The 20,316-nt window shown below is 42.4% G+C and overlaps 1 protein-coding gene across 1 annotated transcript in view; it reads left to right on the top strand.

Moving 5' to 3' along the window:
• Nucleotides 1-20,316, top strand: part of ttc27 (tetratricopeptide repeat domain 27) — a 140,949-nt gene that overhangs the window by 105,285 nt on the left and 15,348 nt on the right. Inside the window, exons 13-16 of the mRNA XM_071899853.2 lie at nucleotides 3,029-3,256; nucleotides 5,542-5,640; nucleotides 7,010-7,062; nucleotides 10,998-11,163. Of these exons, the coding sequence (XP_071755954.1) occupies nucleotides 3,029-3,256; nucleotides 5,542-5,640; nucleotides 7,010-7,062; nucleotides 10,998-11,163 (546 nt within the window). The remainder of the gene's footprint in view (nucleotides 1-3,028; nucleotides 3,257-5,541; nucleotides 5,641-7,009; nucleotides 7,063-10,997; nucleotides 11,164-20,316) is intronic.

Here is a 20,316-nt window from a genome sequence, read left to right as displayed (position 1 = left end):
AGATTGTGAGGGAGAATGCTGTTTTCTTGTCCACCAAGCATAGGCCAATCAAAGAAAAGCACAAGGACATGCTCACACACCCTCAGCACACCGCCGGGCTTGTGTGCACACTGGGAAAACATTTTATTTTTCGATACCAGTGACTCGTTTTCACCTACTGATTTCCCCGACTGATTGGTCGCCATGTACGCTGCTTCGTAATCCAGGCTGATGCAGTACAATACATCCCGAATGCATAGAAGAAGGTCTAATACCATACGTGCTTGGTGGACCATATTGACCTTAATAGTGCTCCTACAGTTGTGGTCCAGGCATGAGTTCATGCAAAACGCGGTTCATCATCAATATGGTAATAACCCAGTCCAAAATGCAAGATTGTGAAATGAATATGTAAGATTGGCAAATGTTTTAAGCACCTCTGCACAGCACAAATGGGATAGTTAATCGTACATCAATATGCCTTTCCCCCCCTCCCCTTGCAAACAGTGAAACCATTCACACACACGACATGTTCACAGCACATAAATGTTATTCAATTTATTGAAATAGTCAAAGCCTGATTGGATTTCCCCCCCTCAGTGTGCTGCTATAGTGTGGAAAATTACACTCATCTTGCAGAGAAGGGGGCCACGACTCGTGCTGCGAGACGAGGCCCATTCAGGAGACCGACAGATATAGCCGAGGGTTGATTCCACCCGAACCCTTTTAAACAAAGGGTCAGCGAGTGCAGTGAACTGCCTATACAGCCAGCCTGGCACAATGAGGCTGCCTGCGTCTCAGTGAACTTCGAGAGATACTGAATCCCTTCCATTTCTCTCTCACCACACCCCGCTCTCTCTCTCTCTCTCTCACTTTCCCTCACTCTTCTTCAATCTCTCTCTCTTTCTCTTATCCCTTTTCTATCTCTATCCAGAGAAGTACACAAGGGGATTCTAAACACTGGCGATGCCCCAAGGTTATAAAAACCTCGCCCCCTTTTTTCCCTTTAATTCCCCTCCCCTGAAAACCAAGCCAAGCTCATGCACTGCTTTACATCCAGTCTGTCCAAAAAGCCAAGCCCATTGTCCTGGTCGTGCTGTACAAAGCATGAAAAGGACACACATAGCTAATCAGCTAATTTGTTATCAGTAGGCAACTCACTGACATCTTGGCCTCTGTAACAGCTTTTCCTTTTTCACCAGAATACTGTGAATTAGTTGGCTGTCATCTAGAAGTGGAAAAAAAAACTAGGACAGTATCATGGTGTGCAGTGAGACTCGACAACACATGCACAGTGGCATGTTTTATCCACTTAGTACATAAATAATTGACCAGGCCATTGAAAGCTCTCACTGGTTAGGTGTCACATCACATATTTGTGCCGGCTCCCTCATGACGTTCAGCAAATACATTGCGGTGTACAGAGGGATTCACTGGGGGTCCTGAAGGACCTTAACTGCATCTCTCACCATGACTGGCCACAACACATTTTCTCCCCTTCTAGGCTGCTGTCACACATTTTCTCTCACTCTCCTGGGTGATCCGGCACATTTCCAATTACCTGAAAAGCTTCAGCCATTCGGCGTGCCCAACTGCTCACCGTAAAACTGTTGGGAAGATTTGTTGAAGGCTGGGCCTTGGATAGGCTCCCTCCCAGTGGATGTGCACAGTCAGGAAAAGGCCATAGAAACTCAGATTCTTATTTGATTTTGATCAGCCATGCCAGTTGTGCTGATAGACTGTGGCAATTTGATGCCCCTGTAGGCTATATTGATGTTAGAAGGCAAATCTAAGGTATGGTTCTGCATGGTACAATCTACAGAACATAATTCTTGCCACAGGGGATTATGGATATATGTTAAGCAATAACAAAATCTGTGAAAAATGCAATATAATGCAATATAACCAAGAACTCCTAATACATCTACTCTAACTTTATATCATTAAAAGGCTCAGCTGTGACAGTCGATAATGATGGGCTTTCCTAATATAATCCTCCAATGCTTCAAAACAAATATCGCATCAATCATCATCAAAAGTGAATAAGACTAATAAAAAAAACTAACACTCCAAATGTTGAAATGATCTTACATATTTGATATGACAAGCGCTTTGCAGTCCAGAAGATATTCCAATTCACATTGATGGATTTTGCATTGTAGACAACTATGAAACCGATCCAGAGTTGAGTAGTTCAGATAAGAATGATAGGGTTTCTTGTTCAAAGTCTCTTAGGCGGAGTATGCTCTTGGCCCAGCATCAGGCCCCGACAAGGGGATCCAGCAAAGGCATGCAGTGAAAACCAAGACTCCCTCATGCCTTGACCTAGCGGCGGTTAGATTGGCACACTTCACAATCTCAAGTCAAGCTAAAAGGATTTGGAGAGCTAAGGAATCTATTTGTTATTCTACTCACACTACAGTGTTTTCACTTAGTGGGCCTCCTTGGAAATCGGCCCCGCTGGAAAGCTGGTGTGTTGGCTTTGGTTTGGCTTGGACAGGTACAGAGGACCAGGGAACCACTAGTTGTTGATTCAGACGGCATGGATGCACTTCCTTACTGGATGTACTATGTGGATTTATAATGACACTAACCACCCTACTATTATCACAATATTAACACAGTTCCAATTGGAAATCAGGGCATTATGCATAATGACATTGTCCTGTTTATAAGTGGGCAGCTCGCTTGCAAACGGAACATTCCAAATAGTTGTGATTTTCTGGCACTGAGTTTGCTGCTCTGATACATCAAGTAGTGTGGATACATTGACACGAGTGGACATTGAATATGTAACAGCTCATTAACATGTTGATTTTCCACCTTGTTTTTATGTCAAATGTTATAACTCCTTCCTTTTTCCCCTCTCTTTTGTGCTCTTCAAATTTCCTCACTTTACATCTCCTTTCTTTTCCTAAATACGCCCTCACTACCACCTGACCCTTCCCTCCTTCCAACTTGCTCTCCCCCTTTGATTTCTTCCACTTTCCCTCTCTATCTCTTCCTCCACCGTGATCCTCTTCCATCTTCTCGGCCTTCCTCTTCTCAGGCTGAGGAGATCCTGCGTAGGGAGCTGGAGAAGAAGGAGACGCCCAGTCTATACTGTCTGCTGGGTGACGTCCTGAGGGACCATCAGTACTACGACCGGGCATGGGAGCTGTCGGGCCACCGCAGCGCCAGAGCCATGCGCTCCAAAGCCCTGCTGCACCTCCGCAACAAGGACTTCCAGCACTGTGTCGAATGCTTCGAGCAATCCCTCCGCATCAACACCATGCAGGTACAAGCAAAGCACTGACACTGCCAGGGTTAAGGATAAGGCCATTCAAATGCTTTCAAAGCATCAAGAGACATTATAGCTGAATCTAGGGTATCCTTAGATGCATATATTACTTTAACATTACTTTGACATTTTGAAAGGCTTGGTGCCCTCTAACAAAACCATTTTGGTCTACAGTAATCAGACAGGAGATATATTACTCTTATCTGAGAGAAAGAGCTTTTGCTATAATTTTTTGGTCAGAATGTAATAACAAGATTGGTCTATTGGAGTCACATTTGGTTGGTTGTTTTCCTGGTTTTTAATGCCTTTTGTAAAGATGGGGGAAGGTAACCTTTTTGGCTCCGGTGCCCCATACTAACACTTAAGCATACACTATGCTGAGTGATCAGTAGGCTCCATGCTAACACTTTAGCATACACTATGTTGAGTGATAGTAGACCAGTGACCTTATCTCAAATGTGAGGAAAAGCAGCTCTAAACCTATGGTCAATAATTTTAAACAATGTGCATTTTTTCTGGAGATGATTAAAATTTATACGAAATATAATTCAGAAACAAAAAATCATGTTATTTTGAACTACCAGGGACTTTTCCCTGTTTCTGTAGGATGTGACGGTGTGGGCAATGGGAGATTGTACAGCTAAAACCAAACACAGACTACATCACATCAGCCATACTGAGTTAATGATATTTCATTTTTAAAATGTATGAATCTACAGGTCATATAATAAAAAATACACCAAGTTTTTATGACTAAAAGGTCAGTCTTCTTGCTTTGAGTAATGCTAGTGGCCTACTATCACTCAGCATAGTGTATAATATAGTGTTAGCATGGAGCACCGGAACTGATGACCTTCCAGGGACACATGGCTGATTTTGATGTCTATGCTCTCATCGCTTAACAGCTAAACTGGCCAATAGGGCAATCTCCCAAAAAGTCAGTGCATTCCCTTAAGAACAGAGAAGAGGAGGAGTAGTATCAGTGAAAGAGAAGGGATGAGAGGAATAGGAAGGGGAGGCAGTGCTAGCAGTATTTTCCCAAGGGGGAGGAGGGAGTTGAGCCGCTTCCTGTTGTCCTGCTCTTTCCTGCCCTCTGTCCATATTTAATCAAGTGGATTGCCCCTCAATAGGAAGTCCGAATTTAACTTGTTAGGCTGTGATGATCTAGTGTCCATTTTTCAACCAATGTGTTGATTGAGTTATAGAGGACTTCCGGAAATTGACCCTTTCAGCGTGCTATGACTTTATAGAACACAGATGAAGGTCCATGCAAACATGCTAACGCACACAAGACGCGCAAATATCTCTCACAGGTCAGGTCAAACACATCAGTGTGTGCTGCAAGAGGAGAGAAGTCTATCATCTAGAGTTGGAGTGTTTTCTGATATATTAGACCAAAATTGGACATTGGCCATTCAGTGTCCACCTCTGATATGATGGATATGATGCAGTTTGACTTACTTATTGTAGAATTGATCAATAGTACACTGGCTCTCTATGGGAAGGCCTTAACCTCATTTGATTCTAATGAGACATTTTGATTAGATTCCACACAAATAGGCATGATATATTTTTTTGTAGTAGTAGTATCTTGGGTTTCAGTGGAGAGTTTTGGTGTCCCTAAATGCTTTTTACAGGCTTTTTTACCCTGCTAGGAATAACATTCTGGGTGAAACACTGAGTACTTTTACAGTTTTATGGAATTTTGGTATGCAAATGGTAATATTTAAAGATACTGAATATCGGCATCAAATATCAGCTATCAAGAGCTTAAATCCAAAATTATTGGTATCGGCCTTCAAAAACCCATATCGGTCAAACTGAGGATGAAAATGAAAGTGGGAGGCAGGGAATTCCTGAAGACTGACACTTGGGCTGATTTGCATAACCCGGGGCTCGGTCGGTCGGTTGGTCGGTCCAGCCAGCCCCGTCACTCTCTGCGTCTGACAGATGGGCCGCCGCCCAAAGAAAACTCCCCTCACACTGAGATTTCCTTCAGGCTTTATTAAAAGTCTCTATATTTATGTCCTGTGTGGCGAGGTACTGAGGTATGGAAGGCAGGAGTTTAAGAAAGCAAAAGAGGCCGTGTTTGGTTTTCTATCAAAAAGAAGTTGGCACATCAACCCCGCAAAGCTAATGTGGTCATATGTTGACGTGCTGGGATGGAATAGTTTGGTTATCCAATGTGTTTTTTTAGCATTTGAATCATCTTATATCAATTTAGAACTACCTGTTTGACCCTGTTTGTTTGTGTGTGTGTCTGTGTGTGCGTGCTTGGATAGCTCGGTGTGTGGTTTTCCCTAGGTTGTGCCTACTTTGCCCTGGAGGGCTATGAGGGAGCTGCCAAGGCCTTCCAGAGGTGTGTGGGACTAGAGCCAGATGTAAGCACCTACACACACACACACACACACACACACAAATGTCAGCAACTACATCATAACGTAGAAAAGGACAAGCAGTCAGTGCACCAGGGGAACATAACAATGCCATAGCTCTCTCACTTTATCACCCCCATTTCCTCGCTTACCGGCCCTTTCCATTAAACACACACACACATATACAGGCTCAAATACACTCCCCCTCCCTAACTTCTATCCATAATACTGCCAATCCTCCAGCAGCCTTTCCAATTCAGCTTCATGACCCATAAGGTACCTGTGCATGCATGTGAGTGAGTATATGTGTGTGTGTGTGTGTGTGTGTGTGTGAAGGCCTATATCAACAGGCAAGGAATGAATTAACTAGCATGTCTTCCCTCTGCTGATCATTCTGTGTCAGAATGAGCACGTTTACCTGGACATCAATAATCCGATATTAACCCGATTAAGACAATAGTCTGACTAAGTAATTGCCATGTAAACAGCTTTTTCCAATTACCTTAACCAGAATAAGGTCATAGCCGGAGTAAGCATAATCACAATAAGACGTGGAGTATTCTGACTGTAGTCGCATTATTTAAGGGCATTTTAGACATGTAAACACCTTAATCCAAGTATGACTATCGGAGTATTCGCGGCTTTTTGCGACACAAGCAGCGATCCAATTGCTTGACGACTCTCGCTCTGCCTTCCAGCGGTTGCAAACTTGTTTACAGAGGAAAAAGATGACTGACACCAGCAAAAGGAAACCCCAACATTTTTGGGGTGGGGCTGAAACTATCACCACTAAATAATGGTGTCACCACTGCCTTTGTCGTTTCTTGACTCTGATGAAGAAATGTTAGTCTTTTTGCACCTTCAATAAAGGCTTAAACTGTCCGTGTACTCCAGTGATTCTCCTTTGTCCTGTTAATCAGACTTTGCCCCGTAGCACATAAACAGCAATATGAATGGAGTACTATAAGCAACCCATGTAAACAGCTTAATCGGAATATTGTCTCATTTAGAATAAGTCCAATAGTCGGATTATTGCTTTCCATGCAAGCGTAGTAATTGTTTTTTATCCGTATTGTTTATTTCCAGTGATGCATCGTTGATATGTGGACATAAGTATTAAAATGTGTTCTTGTGTGTGTGTCCGTGGCATGCTAAGCCAATGTCTTTTAGCAAGCCACACAGCAGAACTCATTTGTGCTCGGCGAGGCCTTTAATGCCGTGGTCACTCCACCGCCACCTCCTGAACAACCCCTGTGCTTACTTGTGTGTAAACTTTAAATTGTGTTTTTCTCTACCTTTCCTCCTCCTTCCCTGACACCTACTCCTTCTCCCCCTCCTCCTCCTCCTTCCCTCTTTTTTTCCCTTCTCCTTTCAGAATGCAGAAGCGTGGAACAACCTCTCTACAGCCTACATTCGCCTCCAACAGAAGTGAGTATGAGCGTTGTCCTGGGGCTGTTAACCCACAGATGGTTGCGGTATGCGTGTGTGTGTGTGTCAATATAATAGAACAGAGGAAGGATTAAGATTTGTCTTAGGGGGGTGTTGTATTCAGTACCCAGATGTCAGTTGTGCCCATGTATGGAACAATGAATTTTAATGAAGAAAGTCCACTAATACAGACAGAAATGTTCTTTGGCCAAATAAGCATGTATTTTTAGCAATCTCCAATCCGAGTAATATCTTCTTGTCTTTTTCCTTGGATTTTCTGTTGATGCAGTTTGAGTTTCTGTAGGTGGCGCTCTTTTCTTCATCTGTTCAGCCGTGGTGGCTATTGCTGCTCATGCTCACCACCCAGCTCTTCCATTTATTCCAAACCGCTGTTGCTGCTGGAATTTTGGAACTCATCACTTACTGTGCGCCAAAGGGTTTTTCCCGGGAAAGACCTACCTGACACTGGGTGTTTAGAACAGCAAATGTAAAAGCTTTCATCAACTGGCATAGGTTGAATCACTACTGTGTATCAGTTGGTATAGACATTTAGTTATATGAAAATGTCACTGATTGTTACTAATTACATGCACACATTTTATACCTATTTTCACACTTTTTATGCAACTTCAGTGCATGTTTAATACATCATATCAGACACAATAACATGTCATGTGCACAAGTTAAAAAAATATTTTTTTTACATACAGGATGCCAAACAACACCTACATATGAGGACCCATGTAGCTTCTCTCCACTATGGACTCACTGTCACTCTCCCTACACACTGTCCTATACTATTCCCTTTCTTTCTCTCTTTCTCCTCTCTGTCCTATTTCTTTCCATGCCTCTCTCCTTTTCTCTTTCCGTCTCTTTCTGCCTCACAAACTTATGTACAGGAACACACACACACACACACACCTCAGACACTTGTGCAAGCAGAGCCACCGCATCCACATTCAGCTCGACAGTATTGATTCAGGATGCCAAGTCTGCAGTGGAGCTATCAGAGAGAGGGGGAGATAAGAGGTTAAGAGAGGAGGACTGGAGAGGAGATGCGAGGGGGGACACGGTCTCTGATTGAAGCGGGACATTACCGCGTATTTATCAAACACAGCATCAGCTGGACACAACACCAGCAGCGGCGCTGCTAGAGTTGATTGATTCACTCAACAAGGAGCTTGGATTGATGCCTTCATGGTGCGGTCCACACATACAGACACACACACACACACACACACACACACACACACACTGAACAGTGGCCCAAATAAGGGGATGAGTTCTTACTTTGTTGCATTTATGTTTCAGTTTGGTTACATTTCATATAGCAAAATTTCAAGTGAACCACAATTTATCAACAGAAGCCATGTGGGAGTTGACTTTTCTTTCATTGGATAGAAATTTGGTTTACCTGGACTATCTTCCAGGTAAACCATCGGCTGCATTTGTGAATCATCACACATATGCGGTCAGTCTTTGGTCAATATACCGATCAGCGGTATGTGAGCAGAATGACGAATATGAGCATATTTCGCGACTACACCTCAAAAACAAATGTGTTGCTTCAATTGATTCAAAGAAGAGGATTCTCTGGCTCCAGATGAAGTCACAGGGAGAAGGCATGGTGCAATGAGTGGTATAAGCTATAACCATACCCTGACGAAGAGTGTTGCTGTCAAAACGTTGGTTTTTTAAATAATAAAATATTCTGCATCAGAGCTATGTGAGTGCGCCCACAATTTTTTACTTTGAATTTTTGTTCCTGTGGGCCAGCACCCTACTAACACTGGTGTGCGTTTCAACCTACTTCCAACATAACCTATAACCTAACTTGCCCTTAACCCATAATGCAGTAATCCTGTAGTTAGGATCACAGTCTGATCACATTTGGTCTTTCTTCTGTGTTCTTGTGTCCTCTGCTACATTTGACGTAGTATCTAATGGCTGAAGTACCACTCCAAAGCAAAAGAACATGGAGGATGGATGAAGATCCCAGAAGTTTACTTCTATGTGTCTTAATTGATCGTGCAACGTCAAGCAAACAGTTCATCTAAAAACTGTAAAGATGTTTGGTTCTTCAGTCCATCAAAATCTGTAAAGATGTTTGGTTCTTCAGTCCATCTAAAACTGTAAAGATGTTCTGTTCTTCAGTCCATCTAAAACTGTAAAGATGTTCTGTTCTTCAGTCCATCTAAAACTGTAAAGATGTTCGGCTCTTCAGTCCATCTCAGACTGTAAAGATGTTCTGTTCTTCAGTCCATCTAAAACTGTAAAATGTTCTTTTCTTCAGTCCATCTAAAACTGTAAAATGTTCTTTTCTTCAGTCCATCTAAAACTGTAAAGATCTTCTGTTCTTCAGTCCATCTAAAACTGTAAAGATGTTCTGTTCTTCCATCCATCACAGACTGTAAAGATGTTCTCTTCTTCAGTCCATCTGAGACTGTAAAGATGCTCTGTTCTTCAGTCCATCTCAAACTGTAAAGATGTTCTGTTCTTCAGTCCATCTCAAACTGTAAAGATGCTCTGTTCTTCAGTCCATCTCTAACTGTAAAGATGTTCTCTGTTCTTTTGTTCTTGAGAAGTTCATTCTCTCTGAGACAACTTGAGAAGAACATTCTCCACAAGGACGCAAGTATCAACTTGGAATTATTGGTCTGAATCTGGGTGTGAGTTTTCTGACTAAGCAAAACCATCTAACCCGCCCAACACCGAACCAGCTGGAAGAAGCTCATAAATGACCTATGCTCCCCAAAGAGCAAAAGGGTTTAAGTAAGTAAGTAAACCCATCTAAGGGAGAAACCATTCTAGTGTACTGCACTAAACCAACTAGATGTGAAAATGCCTGGAGATAGCAAGGGACATCTGTGCATACCAAGAGATCCAGACTTGTTACTTGCCAATTGTTTTTTTGCATTACCAACTTTCACCTATTGCTTTTCAACCACTGCAGTAAATGACACAACACCTCATTTCGCGCTACTGATTCCAACATGGCTGCCAGCTAACCTCTGCTTATCCACAAACACAACCACATTTGTCAAACTCATGACTCTGATTAGCACACAGTTGCCCAAATGGAGCTTACCAGGTGTGTTCTGGTACTTCAGTATGTTTTTTTTAATCCTGGTTTTCAGTGGAGAGTTGAAGTGCCCCCTGGTGTTTCAAAGGCTTTTCCATCCCGCCAAGAAAAAAATTCCAGGGGAAAACTGCATACTTTTTAAGTAAATTTTTTGTCATGAAAGTGCTCAAATACTAGCACAAAATATCAAATATCTACAGCTTCAATCTAAAAATATTAGTGTCAGCCTTCAAAAATCCACATTAGTTAAACCCTATGTTCATGTGAGATGACTGCTGCTGCTCCTTTTCACCCTGAGAAGTCGGGGTGAAAGTTCTCTGGTTTCTGGAACTGGGAGAGAGTTGTTCACAAATAATAGATCGGACTGTCAGACCACAGCGATGACACACATGAACTCTCAAATCGAGCGCTATTCCTCTTTAAAACCGTTTCTAGTGGCGTTTTTCCCGGCAGGAGGAGGCTTTGTGCGAACAGAAGAAGCCAGTGACTCCTGTCTGTCTCTCAGTCCCTGTTCAAATCAGCCTTGTGTGCTTTCAGGCCTGAAATTAAAAAGCAGGGAAGCTTCTATTTAAACCTGGTTAGCGCTGCTGCTAATTCAGCCAGAGCGCTTTTTTTTTTCTTAAATGGGTGTATGGTATCGGTGTGTGGTACCAGTCAGAGAGAAGCTCGCTAGGGTGTGTGTGGGTGGCAGCAATGCATCTTCTCAATCAACAATTCCATCACCAAGTGTTGAATTGAACATTATATGTAACTGCCTGTTTCAGTCTGTTCACTCACTTATAATGACTGATAACATGGGATTTCTCTTTTTTTTTATTCTGTCTCTCCCCCTTTCTCTCTCCCTCGGCGGCAGGAACAAAGCCTTCCGCACCCTGCAGGAAGCCCTGAAGTGTAACTACGAGCACTGGCAGATCTGGGAGAACTTTATCGCCGTGGCCGTCGACGTTGGGGAGTTCGCCGAAGCCATCAAGGCCTACCACCGCCTCATGGACGTCAGGGAAAAGTACAAAGACGTCCAGGTAAACGACTGCAATGAATGCGTTCATGATAGTGATCGTTTTCTGGTGAGGGGTATTCATCTGTAACACCGCACTGTAGGCTTGGGCGATATCCAGAATTTAATATCACGATGCTGTCCCGCCAAAATATCGCGATATACGCTATTATCGCAGGGGAGGGGCGGTGGGGCCGTTTTTTTTGTTATTTGTTTTTTCAGTTTTTTTTATTTTTTTTATTTTTTTCAAAATTACATAAAATTTCTAGGCTATAATAGTAATTATTATTATTACTAACAGCCTAGAAATTTAATCTTACTATTGTATAATTTGCTCATTCCTGCTATTTCCAGAAAAACGGGCTGATTGTGGAAAAGGGAATCTACTTGAATTAAAAAGACAAATTTTTCACTTCAAGTATGATTAGGGCCCGAGCACCGACCGGTGCGAAGCCCTATTGTATTTCAAGGAATTATTATTATTCTCTCCAGTGAATCGCATTTTTGAGGGGCTAAAGGTGCTCGAAAACTCACCAAACTTTGCACATGCCTCACAAGTGCTGAAAAATTTAATATTTTATGGGTCTTGCGCATGGGTGTGGCAAAATGGCTCAATAGCGCCCCCTACAAAATTTCAACTAAATACCCCTCGCCGTACGTTTCACCTACATGTACCAAATTTTGTAGGCACATGTATCATGTCCAGACTTAAAAAAAAAAGTCAATGGGTGCCATGACCTCAGTCAGCCATTTTGCATTTATTGTGGCAATTTTGGCCATTTACAGGGGTCATACTTTAACAAACTCCTCCTAGGAGGTTAATTGGATCCACCTCAAACTTGGTCAGCGTATATAACAGACCTTGACGATTAAAAGTTAGTATAAGCTTGAGTTTTCGTCCAACGGCGTGGGCGTGGCGCGGCGTCGAATTTCCATGTTTCGCCACGAAACAGGAAGTGCTATGTAACTCGACTGTACATGGTCAAATCTGCCCCAAACTTCACATGTTTGATAAGTGTCATGGCCTCAAGACATCGACATGGCAATATTCACTTATAGTCATAGCGCCACCTACTGGCAACAGGAGATGCCATGTTTTATACTTTGATGTACTCCTCCTAGCGGGTTGACCGGATCCACCTCCAATGTGGTCAGAAAAGCCTTAAGACCTTGATGATGCTTCATTGTGAAGATTGGGAGTTTTCATCGAACGGCGTTGCCCTGGCGGCGTGGCGAATTTTGATGTTTCGCCATGAAACAGGAAGTTGTGTTAACTTGAGTGTACATTGTCCAATCTGCACCAAACTTAACATGTTTGATGAGCGTCCCGGCCTGAAGACATCTACATGCCAATATTCAGTTATCGTCATAGCGCCACCTACTGGCAACACAGGAAGTGGTTTGTAACTCGGCTGTACATGGTCAAATCTGCACCAAACTTCACATGTTTGATGAGAGTCCCGGGCTGAAGACATCGACATGCCAATATTCAGTTATAGTCATAGCTCCACCTACTGGCAACACAGGAAGTGGTTTGTAACTCAACTGTACATGGTCAAATCTGCCCCAAACTTCACACGTTTGATGAGAGTCCCGGCCTGAAGACATCTACAAGCCAATTTTGAATCATAGTCATAGCGCCACCTACTGGCAACAGGAAATGACATGTTTTATACTGAAAATTCAGAGCCGCGTCGACTGGTCGGTGTCCAGTAACGACGCTGCGGCTGCGGCACACCCCGAAATGCGCAAAGGTGCGAGGACCCGATCATCGCTGCTTGCAGCTTTAATTATTTTTGTTTTTTTACTATCCTACCGCTAGTAGATTATAGGTTTATAAGTTTAAAAGCTTGTACAATTGTGATCTAAGCAACACATGGTCAATATCACACATGGACACATGGATATTTGATATTGCGGGAAATATCGTGATATTCAAGAAATATCGCAATATTTGATAATATGAAGTATCGGCCCAAGCCTACTGCACTGGCTGACAGTGTATAGTATGAGGGATTACTGTAGGGATTACTTTAGAACCACTTCTCCACTGGGTCCTATCTTATTTGCTTTATATATGCTTCCCCTAGGACTGATTATTAGCAAATTTAAACGTATTTCTTATCACTGCTACGCTGATGATATTCAGCTGTACATCTCTTTTAAGCCAGATAAGACTGACAAACTGTCTGTTTTGCACGATTGTCTGATTGCCATTAAGGACTGGATGGCCAACAACTTTCTACAGCTTAACGCAGACAAGACTGAGGTTCTTATTATTGCTTCAGACAGTATCGTTTCCAAGGTTGCTCAGTGTATTGGGTCCCTTTCCTCAACTGTACGGTCTAACCTTAGAAATCTTGGTGTTATTTTTGATCAGGCTATGTACTTTGATCAACATATTAAGTCATTGTCCCGTACATGTTTTTTCCATCTTAGAAACATTGCCAAACTCAAGTCTGTTGTGTCACAAGCTGAGTTGGAGATGATTATTCATGCCTTTATATCATCCCACCTGGACTACTGTAATTCCCTTTTCACATGCCTCAGCAAGTCATCCTTGGATCATCTACAAATGGTCCAGAACGCTGCTGCAAGGCTGTTGACCAGGTCCAGCAGGACGTCTCACATCACACCCATCTTAGTTTCCTTACATTGGCTTCCCATCAAGTTTAGGATTCAATTTAAGGTTCTTGTAATCACATATAGAGCCCTGCATGGTCATGCACCTGTGTACATCTGCGACCTACTCCATCCCTACATTACCAGCTGGTCACTTAGGTCTTCTGACCAGGGCTTACTGGTTGTCCCTCGCTCTAGGCTCAAAACAAAAGGTGATCGAGCCTTTGAAATTGTGGCACCTAAACTGTGGAATGCTCTTCCACTGGACTTAAGATCTGCGGTGGCCTTTGTCTAGCCTCTTGTGTCTGTATTTCTGTGTGTTTTCATGTCCTTTGTTTTTATGTTTTATTGTTTCTTACTATTTGATGGTCTTATTTTAACTATTTTACTCCTGTGAAGCACTTTGTGACTTTGCTCTGTGAAAGGTGCTATATAAATAAACTTTACTTACTTACTTCTCAGCCTTACAGGTGACATTCCTTTTATCGAGTTCTGAAAATTGAAATCAGACATCTGCTTTGAGATTTGCTCGCACTTGATTAACAGCACCTGCCAGTAATATGAAACAGATGTCGTTTGGTCAAGCGGGGCCTCTACTTCTCGAAGTTGCTGTGAAATGGATCCTAGAGCGCCACCTACAGGAGCGGAGGTCTTCATAAAAGTGAAAAGATGACATGAAACTTTAATGAATGACTGAAACCGGCTCTTGTATAAATGAACGAGGATTAGAGCTATCAGGATTTACACAATCGATTCTAAATTGGGAAAACAAAATTGCAATGTGTTTGTGTATCGATTTTTTTTTTTTTTTTTTTTTTCCCTCCACCCAGCCCTAATCCCAACACAGTTGCACGCAGTAATGAAATTGGATAAGGTGAAGCAAGAGAATGTCGAGTGGAGTTGGAGGCCTGGGTGGTAAAAGAAGCTGAGTTTCTAAGTAAAATGAAAAGACAATTGGCAGAGAGCCCATCATTTTTTTTTATCACCGTCTCCATCATTGGTGAGATGTATTTTTCACTGGGAAATTATTCTGTGAGCGTTAGATTTGACAGTGCGATAGGCCTATGATCCCTAACCAATTATATGTACATTTCTCTCACCATCTCCATCATAATCTTTAGTGGTGAAATCTCATTAAGTTTTGACTTAGAGTAATTACTTGCAGGAGTTGAATTTAACTATAGTTTAGCTATAATATAGTTATAGATTTTTCTGATTCTGAGCGAAGCGTTCCAGTTTTCTGAGATTGGGAAAAAAATCATCGATATATTCTCCTCCACAATATTTAGCAAATTAGTCTCTTTTGAAGTGGAATATTAATACAGAAAAATAACTTGCTTTGCTCTCAATCCCCCATATGTCTGAAGTTTATTTTGGCTCATAGCTATTCAATTATAAAAGCTATAAATTGCGTTTGAAATAGACAAGGAAGAAGCCTTGTGCTTTCTTTTTTTTTAGTTCATAAGGAGAGCAGGTTTGAGAGCACTTCAGGGAATGGGAAATATATGAAGGTGGTTTGAGCATGGCAATAGGCTAGGTGAGAAAACATTAAAGAGATGCCACTCACTACAGTGGCAACTCTTTAATGTTTGAGTGACTATGGGGTCAGGAAGAGTCTTTAATGGATAATTGGGAGGTTCAGAGGGTGAACTTTCATTTTGAGACCTGAATGCCAATATGTCTGCCTCTCCACCCATCTGACACGCTCCATTGGCTGTTAAACAGATAGTTTGTGTGTTTAAAATCTGATTTATCAAGATCTGGGGAAAGTTTCAGTCTTTCCAAAAAGTGCTCACCACCAGATCTTTGGAAGCAGAATTTGAATAATTATCCTTACAAATCAGATGCAATACATTCAAAATATTTTCACAATATAATTAACTGTTTTTACAGGATTTAAATTAGGACATTTTCAAAGAAATGATTTTAGCTCTATTGACTTCCACTAGCATTGCTAACAAAAACATCTGCTTGTGATATCTCAAAACCCACAACAGTGGTGAACATGCTTTTTGGAGTTTGCGATAAGCAAGATAGGTGTCTAAAAAACACCTTGTTAAAACCTTTAACAAGGTGAAAGCTCTCCAATCGCGTGCAAATCCCGTGTGACATACCCAGCGGGTAAAACGTTGTCAAAAGACAAACTAACTGTATTTTCTTTCCCGCAGTGCTAATTAATCTCTTTCATTGTGGTTGCATTTACAAAAACGGAGGCAAAAAGCCTCATTGAATCACGTCTCGCTAATTGCAAATCCGCCAATGCATGCTAAGTAGAAAATTAACCATCGGCTTCAAATAAACAAGGCAAAAACAGCCGACAGTATAGTATTTTCAGCGTTATTATGTCTGTACTCCGCCCCTGTAATAAATGTGATCTTGTAGTTTCTGAGCAATTAACTTTAAAAGAAGACATCTTTTAGCCCGGCCCAGTGGGAATGGTTGAAATGATGATGTTGAGATCTGAGGCCTGTGTGTGTGTGTGTGTGTGTGTGTGTGTGTGTGTGTGTGTGTGTGTGTGTGTGTGTGTGTAGGAGGGGGTGCTCCTTTGGGGGTCACCACTACCCCACCCTCCCCTACCACCTCCCTCCTCCACTGTACACTAGTTAACAAGCGTCGGGTCTGTCTTTTAAAGCGGTTTTGCTGCTTTTCCTAATTATCTTTTCCAGTTCTTCGGGGAGGTAACGAGCTTTTCCGTTGTATTTTTCCTCTCCTCGCCAACATCCTCCTCTCTGTCTGCCCAGCACGCTCATTTATGCCAGCCGCGTTGCAAAGCAGCCTTATCAATTAGGCCGCTAGATGTAAAAAGCGGCTGAGTTGAAAAGGTCAACACCGGCCCGCATGCCGCTCGCCCGCTCGACTGAAGTACATCTCTGAGTAATTGGGATTTGGCTTCGCTCTCTCAAATCTCTTGTTTTCCTAAAGCTCCCCACTCCTCCACGCCTCTTCTCCTCTCATCCGCACACTTCTTCGCTCCCATATCGCGTCAAAAGTGGGAAGAGGTCGCTCCCTCGGGTCTACAGTTTATTTGGCCTTTCCGCAAGGCTAATTAAAAGATGTTCCCGTCCAGCTTATTCACTTTTACAATAGCTGCAGGACAGATTTTCCGAACACATCGCAGTTTTTACATTTACTTCTATCTCCTCCACCCCTCCTTCTTCAAAAACCTGTCAAAACTTCACTTCGAAATGCCACTTAAAAGTAGTTTTATTTCAAAGGGGGCTGTTCTATATTTGCCGTTCTATTTTTACCGACGCCCGACTCGCACCTTTGAAAGGTGCTTTGCATGAACGGCGGCGACAGTCGGCGTCGCACCTCCTTTAACCGCTTAATCAGATCTATTCTCGGAAGCATTCGTTTGTCAGGCGACGTCTCCGCTCCTCCTTCCTCTCCCCTTTCAGTCGTTCTGTTGCTGTCGCTGCCTCCTGCCCTCATGTTTCATGTGTTTATTTTTGCTGTCTTTTAGCACAGACAATGAGATTGATGACAAGTGCTTTGACTGGCTGATACATGTAACACATGGCTGAGCTTTGTGCCTCATGGGGTTAAATGAGATATATAAGAATCCTCCAGTTGTGCACGGTATAGATGCATGGCTATCTGGAGCTTCTCATGCACTATACACACAGACACACACACACACACACACACACTGCATGCAGGCACTATACACAGTACAGAATCCCTGGAGACAGAAAAAGTTGGGCTTTTTCCTCTTCTCCATTGTTCTGATATAAAAAAAAAGACTTCAAAGTGCCATTCAAAATGAGCATCATAAAGCTTTCTAGTCCGTCCATTTAATTCTTTTTCTCTCTCTCTCAATGGGGAGGATATTACTTTTCCCTCTTAATTTCACGCTATAACCGGATCCAGCAGGAATCTGACTGAGCCATCCATTCAGTTTCCGCCTTTTAATTTGTCACTTTTCACCACATTGATGGGCAGCATAGGGAGAGATATATAGAAAAAAAAAAGTCCTATTTACGGATTTAATTTCCTAACACATTCTCCTCACAGAAGGAAAAAGTCAGATCAAATGGATTGACATCAGAGACACTCCAAGCAGAAATTACCCCCCATAGCTAAACAAAGCTACCCCCCCTCCCCCCTCCCACACACACACACACACACCACCCTTCCCCTACCCTTTATGCCCCCTCAGCTACTATACTGTTGAGGCTGGATGACAGCTCATTGATAAACTATATCAACCCCTGTGTGTGGGTCTATGCACCAGTACCTTTGGCCTCCTCTGCTTTCTGCTAATACTATTGAGGATGTGCTGTATTTGCTATCCTAGTCATGCCAACAGCAAATGCAATACGCCCCAAAGCGCTCTCAACATCATTGCCAATTTCAGGCAGGGGTTTAGGCATGTACACACTAACCTTGTGTTATTTCTTATGTCTTTCATCTCATCTCATTTGACATTTGTTTTATCTCCTCATTTTGTATTTGCGCCTTAGACCAGTGATTCCCAACCTTTTTCATATCAAGGACCCCTAATTTAGTCCACATTAAGACCACAGACCCCCATTTGATGAGATTTTGTCTCTCCCAAATCTGAGAATATTTTTATTGTTAGATATGATTTTGTCCAGAATTCCATGACTATCGGTATTGTAGGTAGAGAGATAACAGAGAAACTATGATCAAAATAGTCATTCTTCGACATTCTCTAATTGTGTTAACTTAAATGTTAACTTCGTAAATAAAATAATGGTGAAGTTTAACATTTTAACACCCCCTCAAGGACCCCTGGTGGGCACCACTGCCTTAGACCACCAAGACACACCCCTCCTTTTGTATTTTACCGTTCTTGTTTTTTGTTCCTTGCTGTAAGTCTCTTTGAAAACACTGCTTTTGGATAAATGCTATTAAAATTGTTCATGTTGATTATTATGAGGTATGGAAAAAAGTAATCCTCGGACCACAAATGCATACAGGCGCCTCATTGGAGGGTCAAGAGGTGTGTTTGTGTGTGTGTGTAGAAGGCACCAGTATGGTATGTGGACTGGAATTCAACCAGTGCTTCAAACTACTATAGTTCACAAAGAAAAAGTGTCAATGTGAAAAACTGGAGATGTGGGGGAGCCGGCCACTGAAAATGCTCAGCAGCATCCAGCAGGATTTCTAATATTAAGTTTTAGACTTTTACTGCTCCATAGCGTTCCAGTTGATTTATCTTAATTGTCACTGCAGCGAAGGGGCCTCCCAGTCGCACCCCAAAGAAGCCTGGTAGATGGTTCATTTGTTACTGGTGGGAGGTGGAGAGCTTATAGAAAGCAGATCTCAGCGAGAACTCAACTTGGGAGGCCTATAATTTTCTTAAAGGGAGGGAAAGAGAGAGAGAGAAAGAGGGATGTTATTTTAGGGTGTTGAGACGGCAGGTTGAGACACATGGGTCGATTCATCCTCCCCTTTGCCTATACGCTGTCCCTGCAGCAGACCACACACACACACGCTTGTATTACTATACTTGTGATGACTTTCCATTGACTACGTTGGTTAAACCTAATCCTACTTCTAATCTTAACCCTAAACCCAAGTAAGGACTGGCCAAAATGTCCCCAAAGGTCTAAAACTCAAACTGGTCCCCAAAGATCCAAAACTCAAACTGCTCGCCAAAGGTCTAAAACTCAATCTGGTCCCCAAAGGTCTAAAACACAAACTGGGTCTGACAAGGATAGAAGTACAAGAACACACAGACAGTGACAGGCCTTACGTAAGCGCTCTCCTTTTGCCCCATAGGTCTAGGATTTATAGGCTTCTCTTGGACACATAGAGGCACGTCCGCTCAAATTAAGCACCAATGGAGCGTTTCACAAGCTGCCTCTGTACTCGCAAAGGTACCTCGTCTCCAAAAGAGCATTCATGGCTGCAAGGTTCACCGTGCAAACGCACCGAGTGTGGGGGGTTGGCTTGCAAAACCAAGGTTGTTGGTTTGTACAGGGTATCTGCAGGTCCTTAAAAACCTGAAAAAGTCTTAAATTATCTGAATTTAAGGCCTTAAAATGTCATAATCACCATGTATTGACATTAATACAGTATCAGGTTAGTAGCAGGTTAGTGTTTTACGAAACACAGTTGGATTTCATGTCCCTTCTGTTTCAGAATTAGCCTTAAATTCAATTCCAGGAAGCATTAAAAAGTTCTTAAAAGGTCTTGCAGGTACCATGTTGCATACCGCACAAGTATCGTGTTATTCGAGCATCATAAAAGAATAGTGGAACTGCTGAAATTAGTTAATAGAAAGCAGCTCATAAGGGCAATGGAGCCTAACACTGATACTTGCTATTAGAATTCATTTGGTAATGATATATTTCGAGGAAATCCTACATGGGTTAGTTCCCGGCTGCCGCTGCGGTCTGACTGCTCTGGTGAAATATGTACATGACTGTGTCTCAGAGGGAGATGCCAAGAAACAAATTCCTGTGTGTAATCTGGCGATTGGGTACTCTAAAAAAAAAAATCAGAGAAGACAAAAGTATCTCTTCGCAATGACAGCTTAAAATAATATTAAAGTAGAATTGGACAGGCTAGACACAGATAAAAACAG

The sequence above is a fragment of the Centroberyx gerrardi genome, chromosome 15 (assembly GCF_048128805.1).
Source record: "Centroberyx gerrardi isolate f3 chromosome 15, fCenGer3.hap1.cur.20231027, whole genome shotgun sequence".
NCBI classification, from domain to species: domain Eukaryota; kingdom Metazoa; phylum Chordata; class Actinopteri; order Beryciformes; family Berycidae; genus Centroberyx; species Centroberyx gerrardi.
Note: the sequence above shows the minus strand (reverse complement) of the source record. Positions and strands in the feature narration are given on the sequence as shown.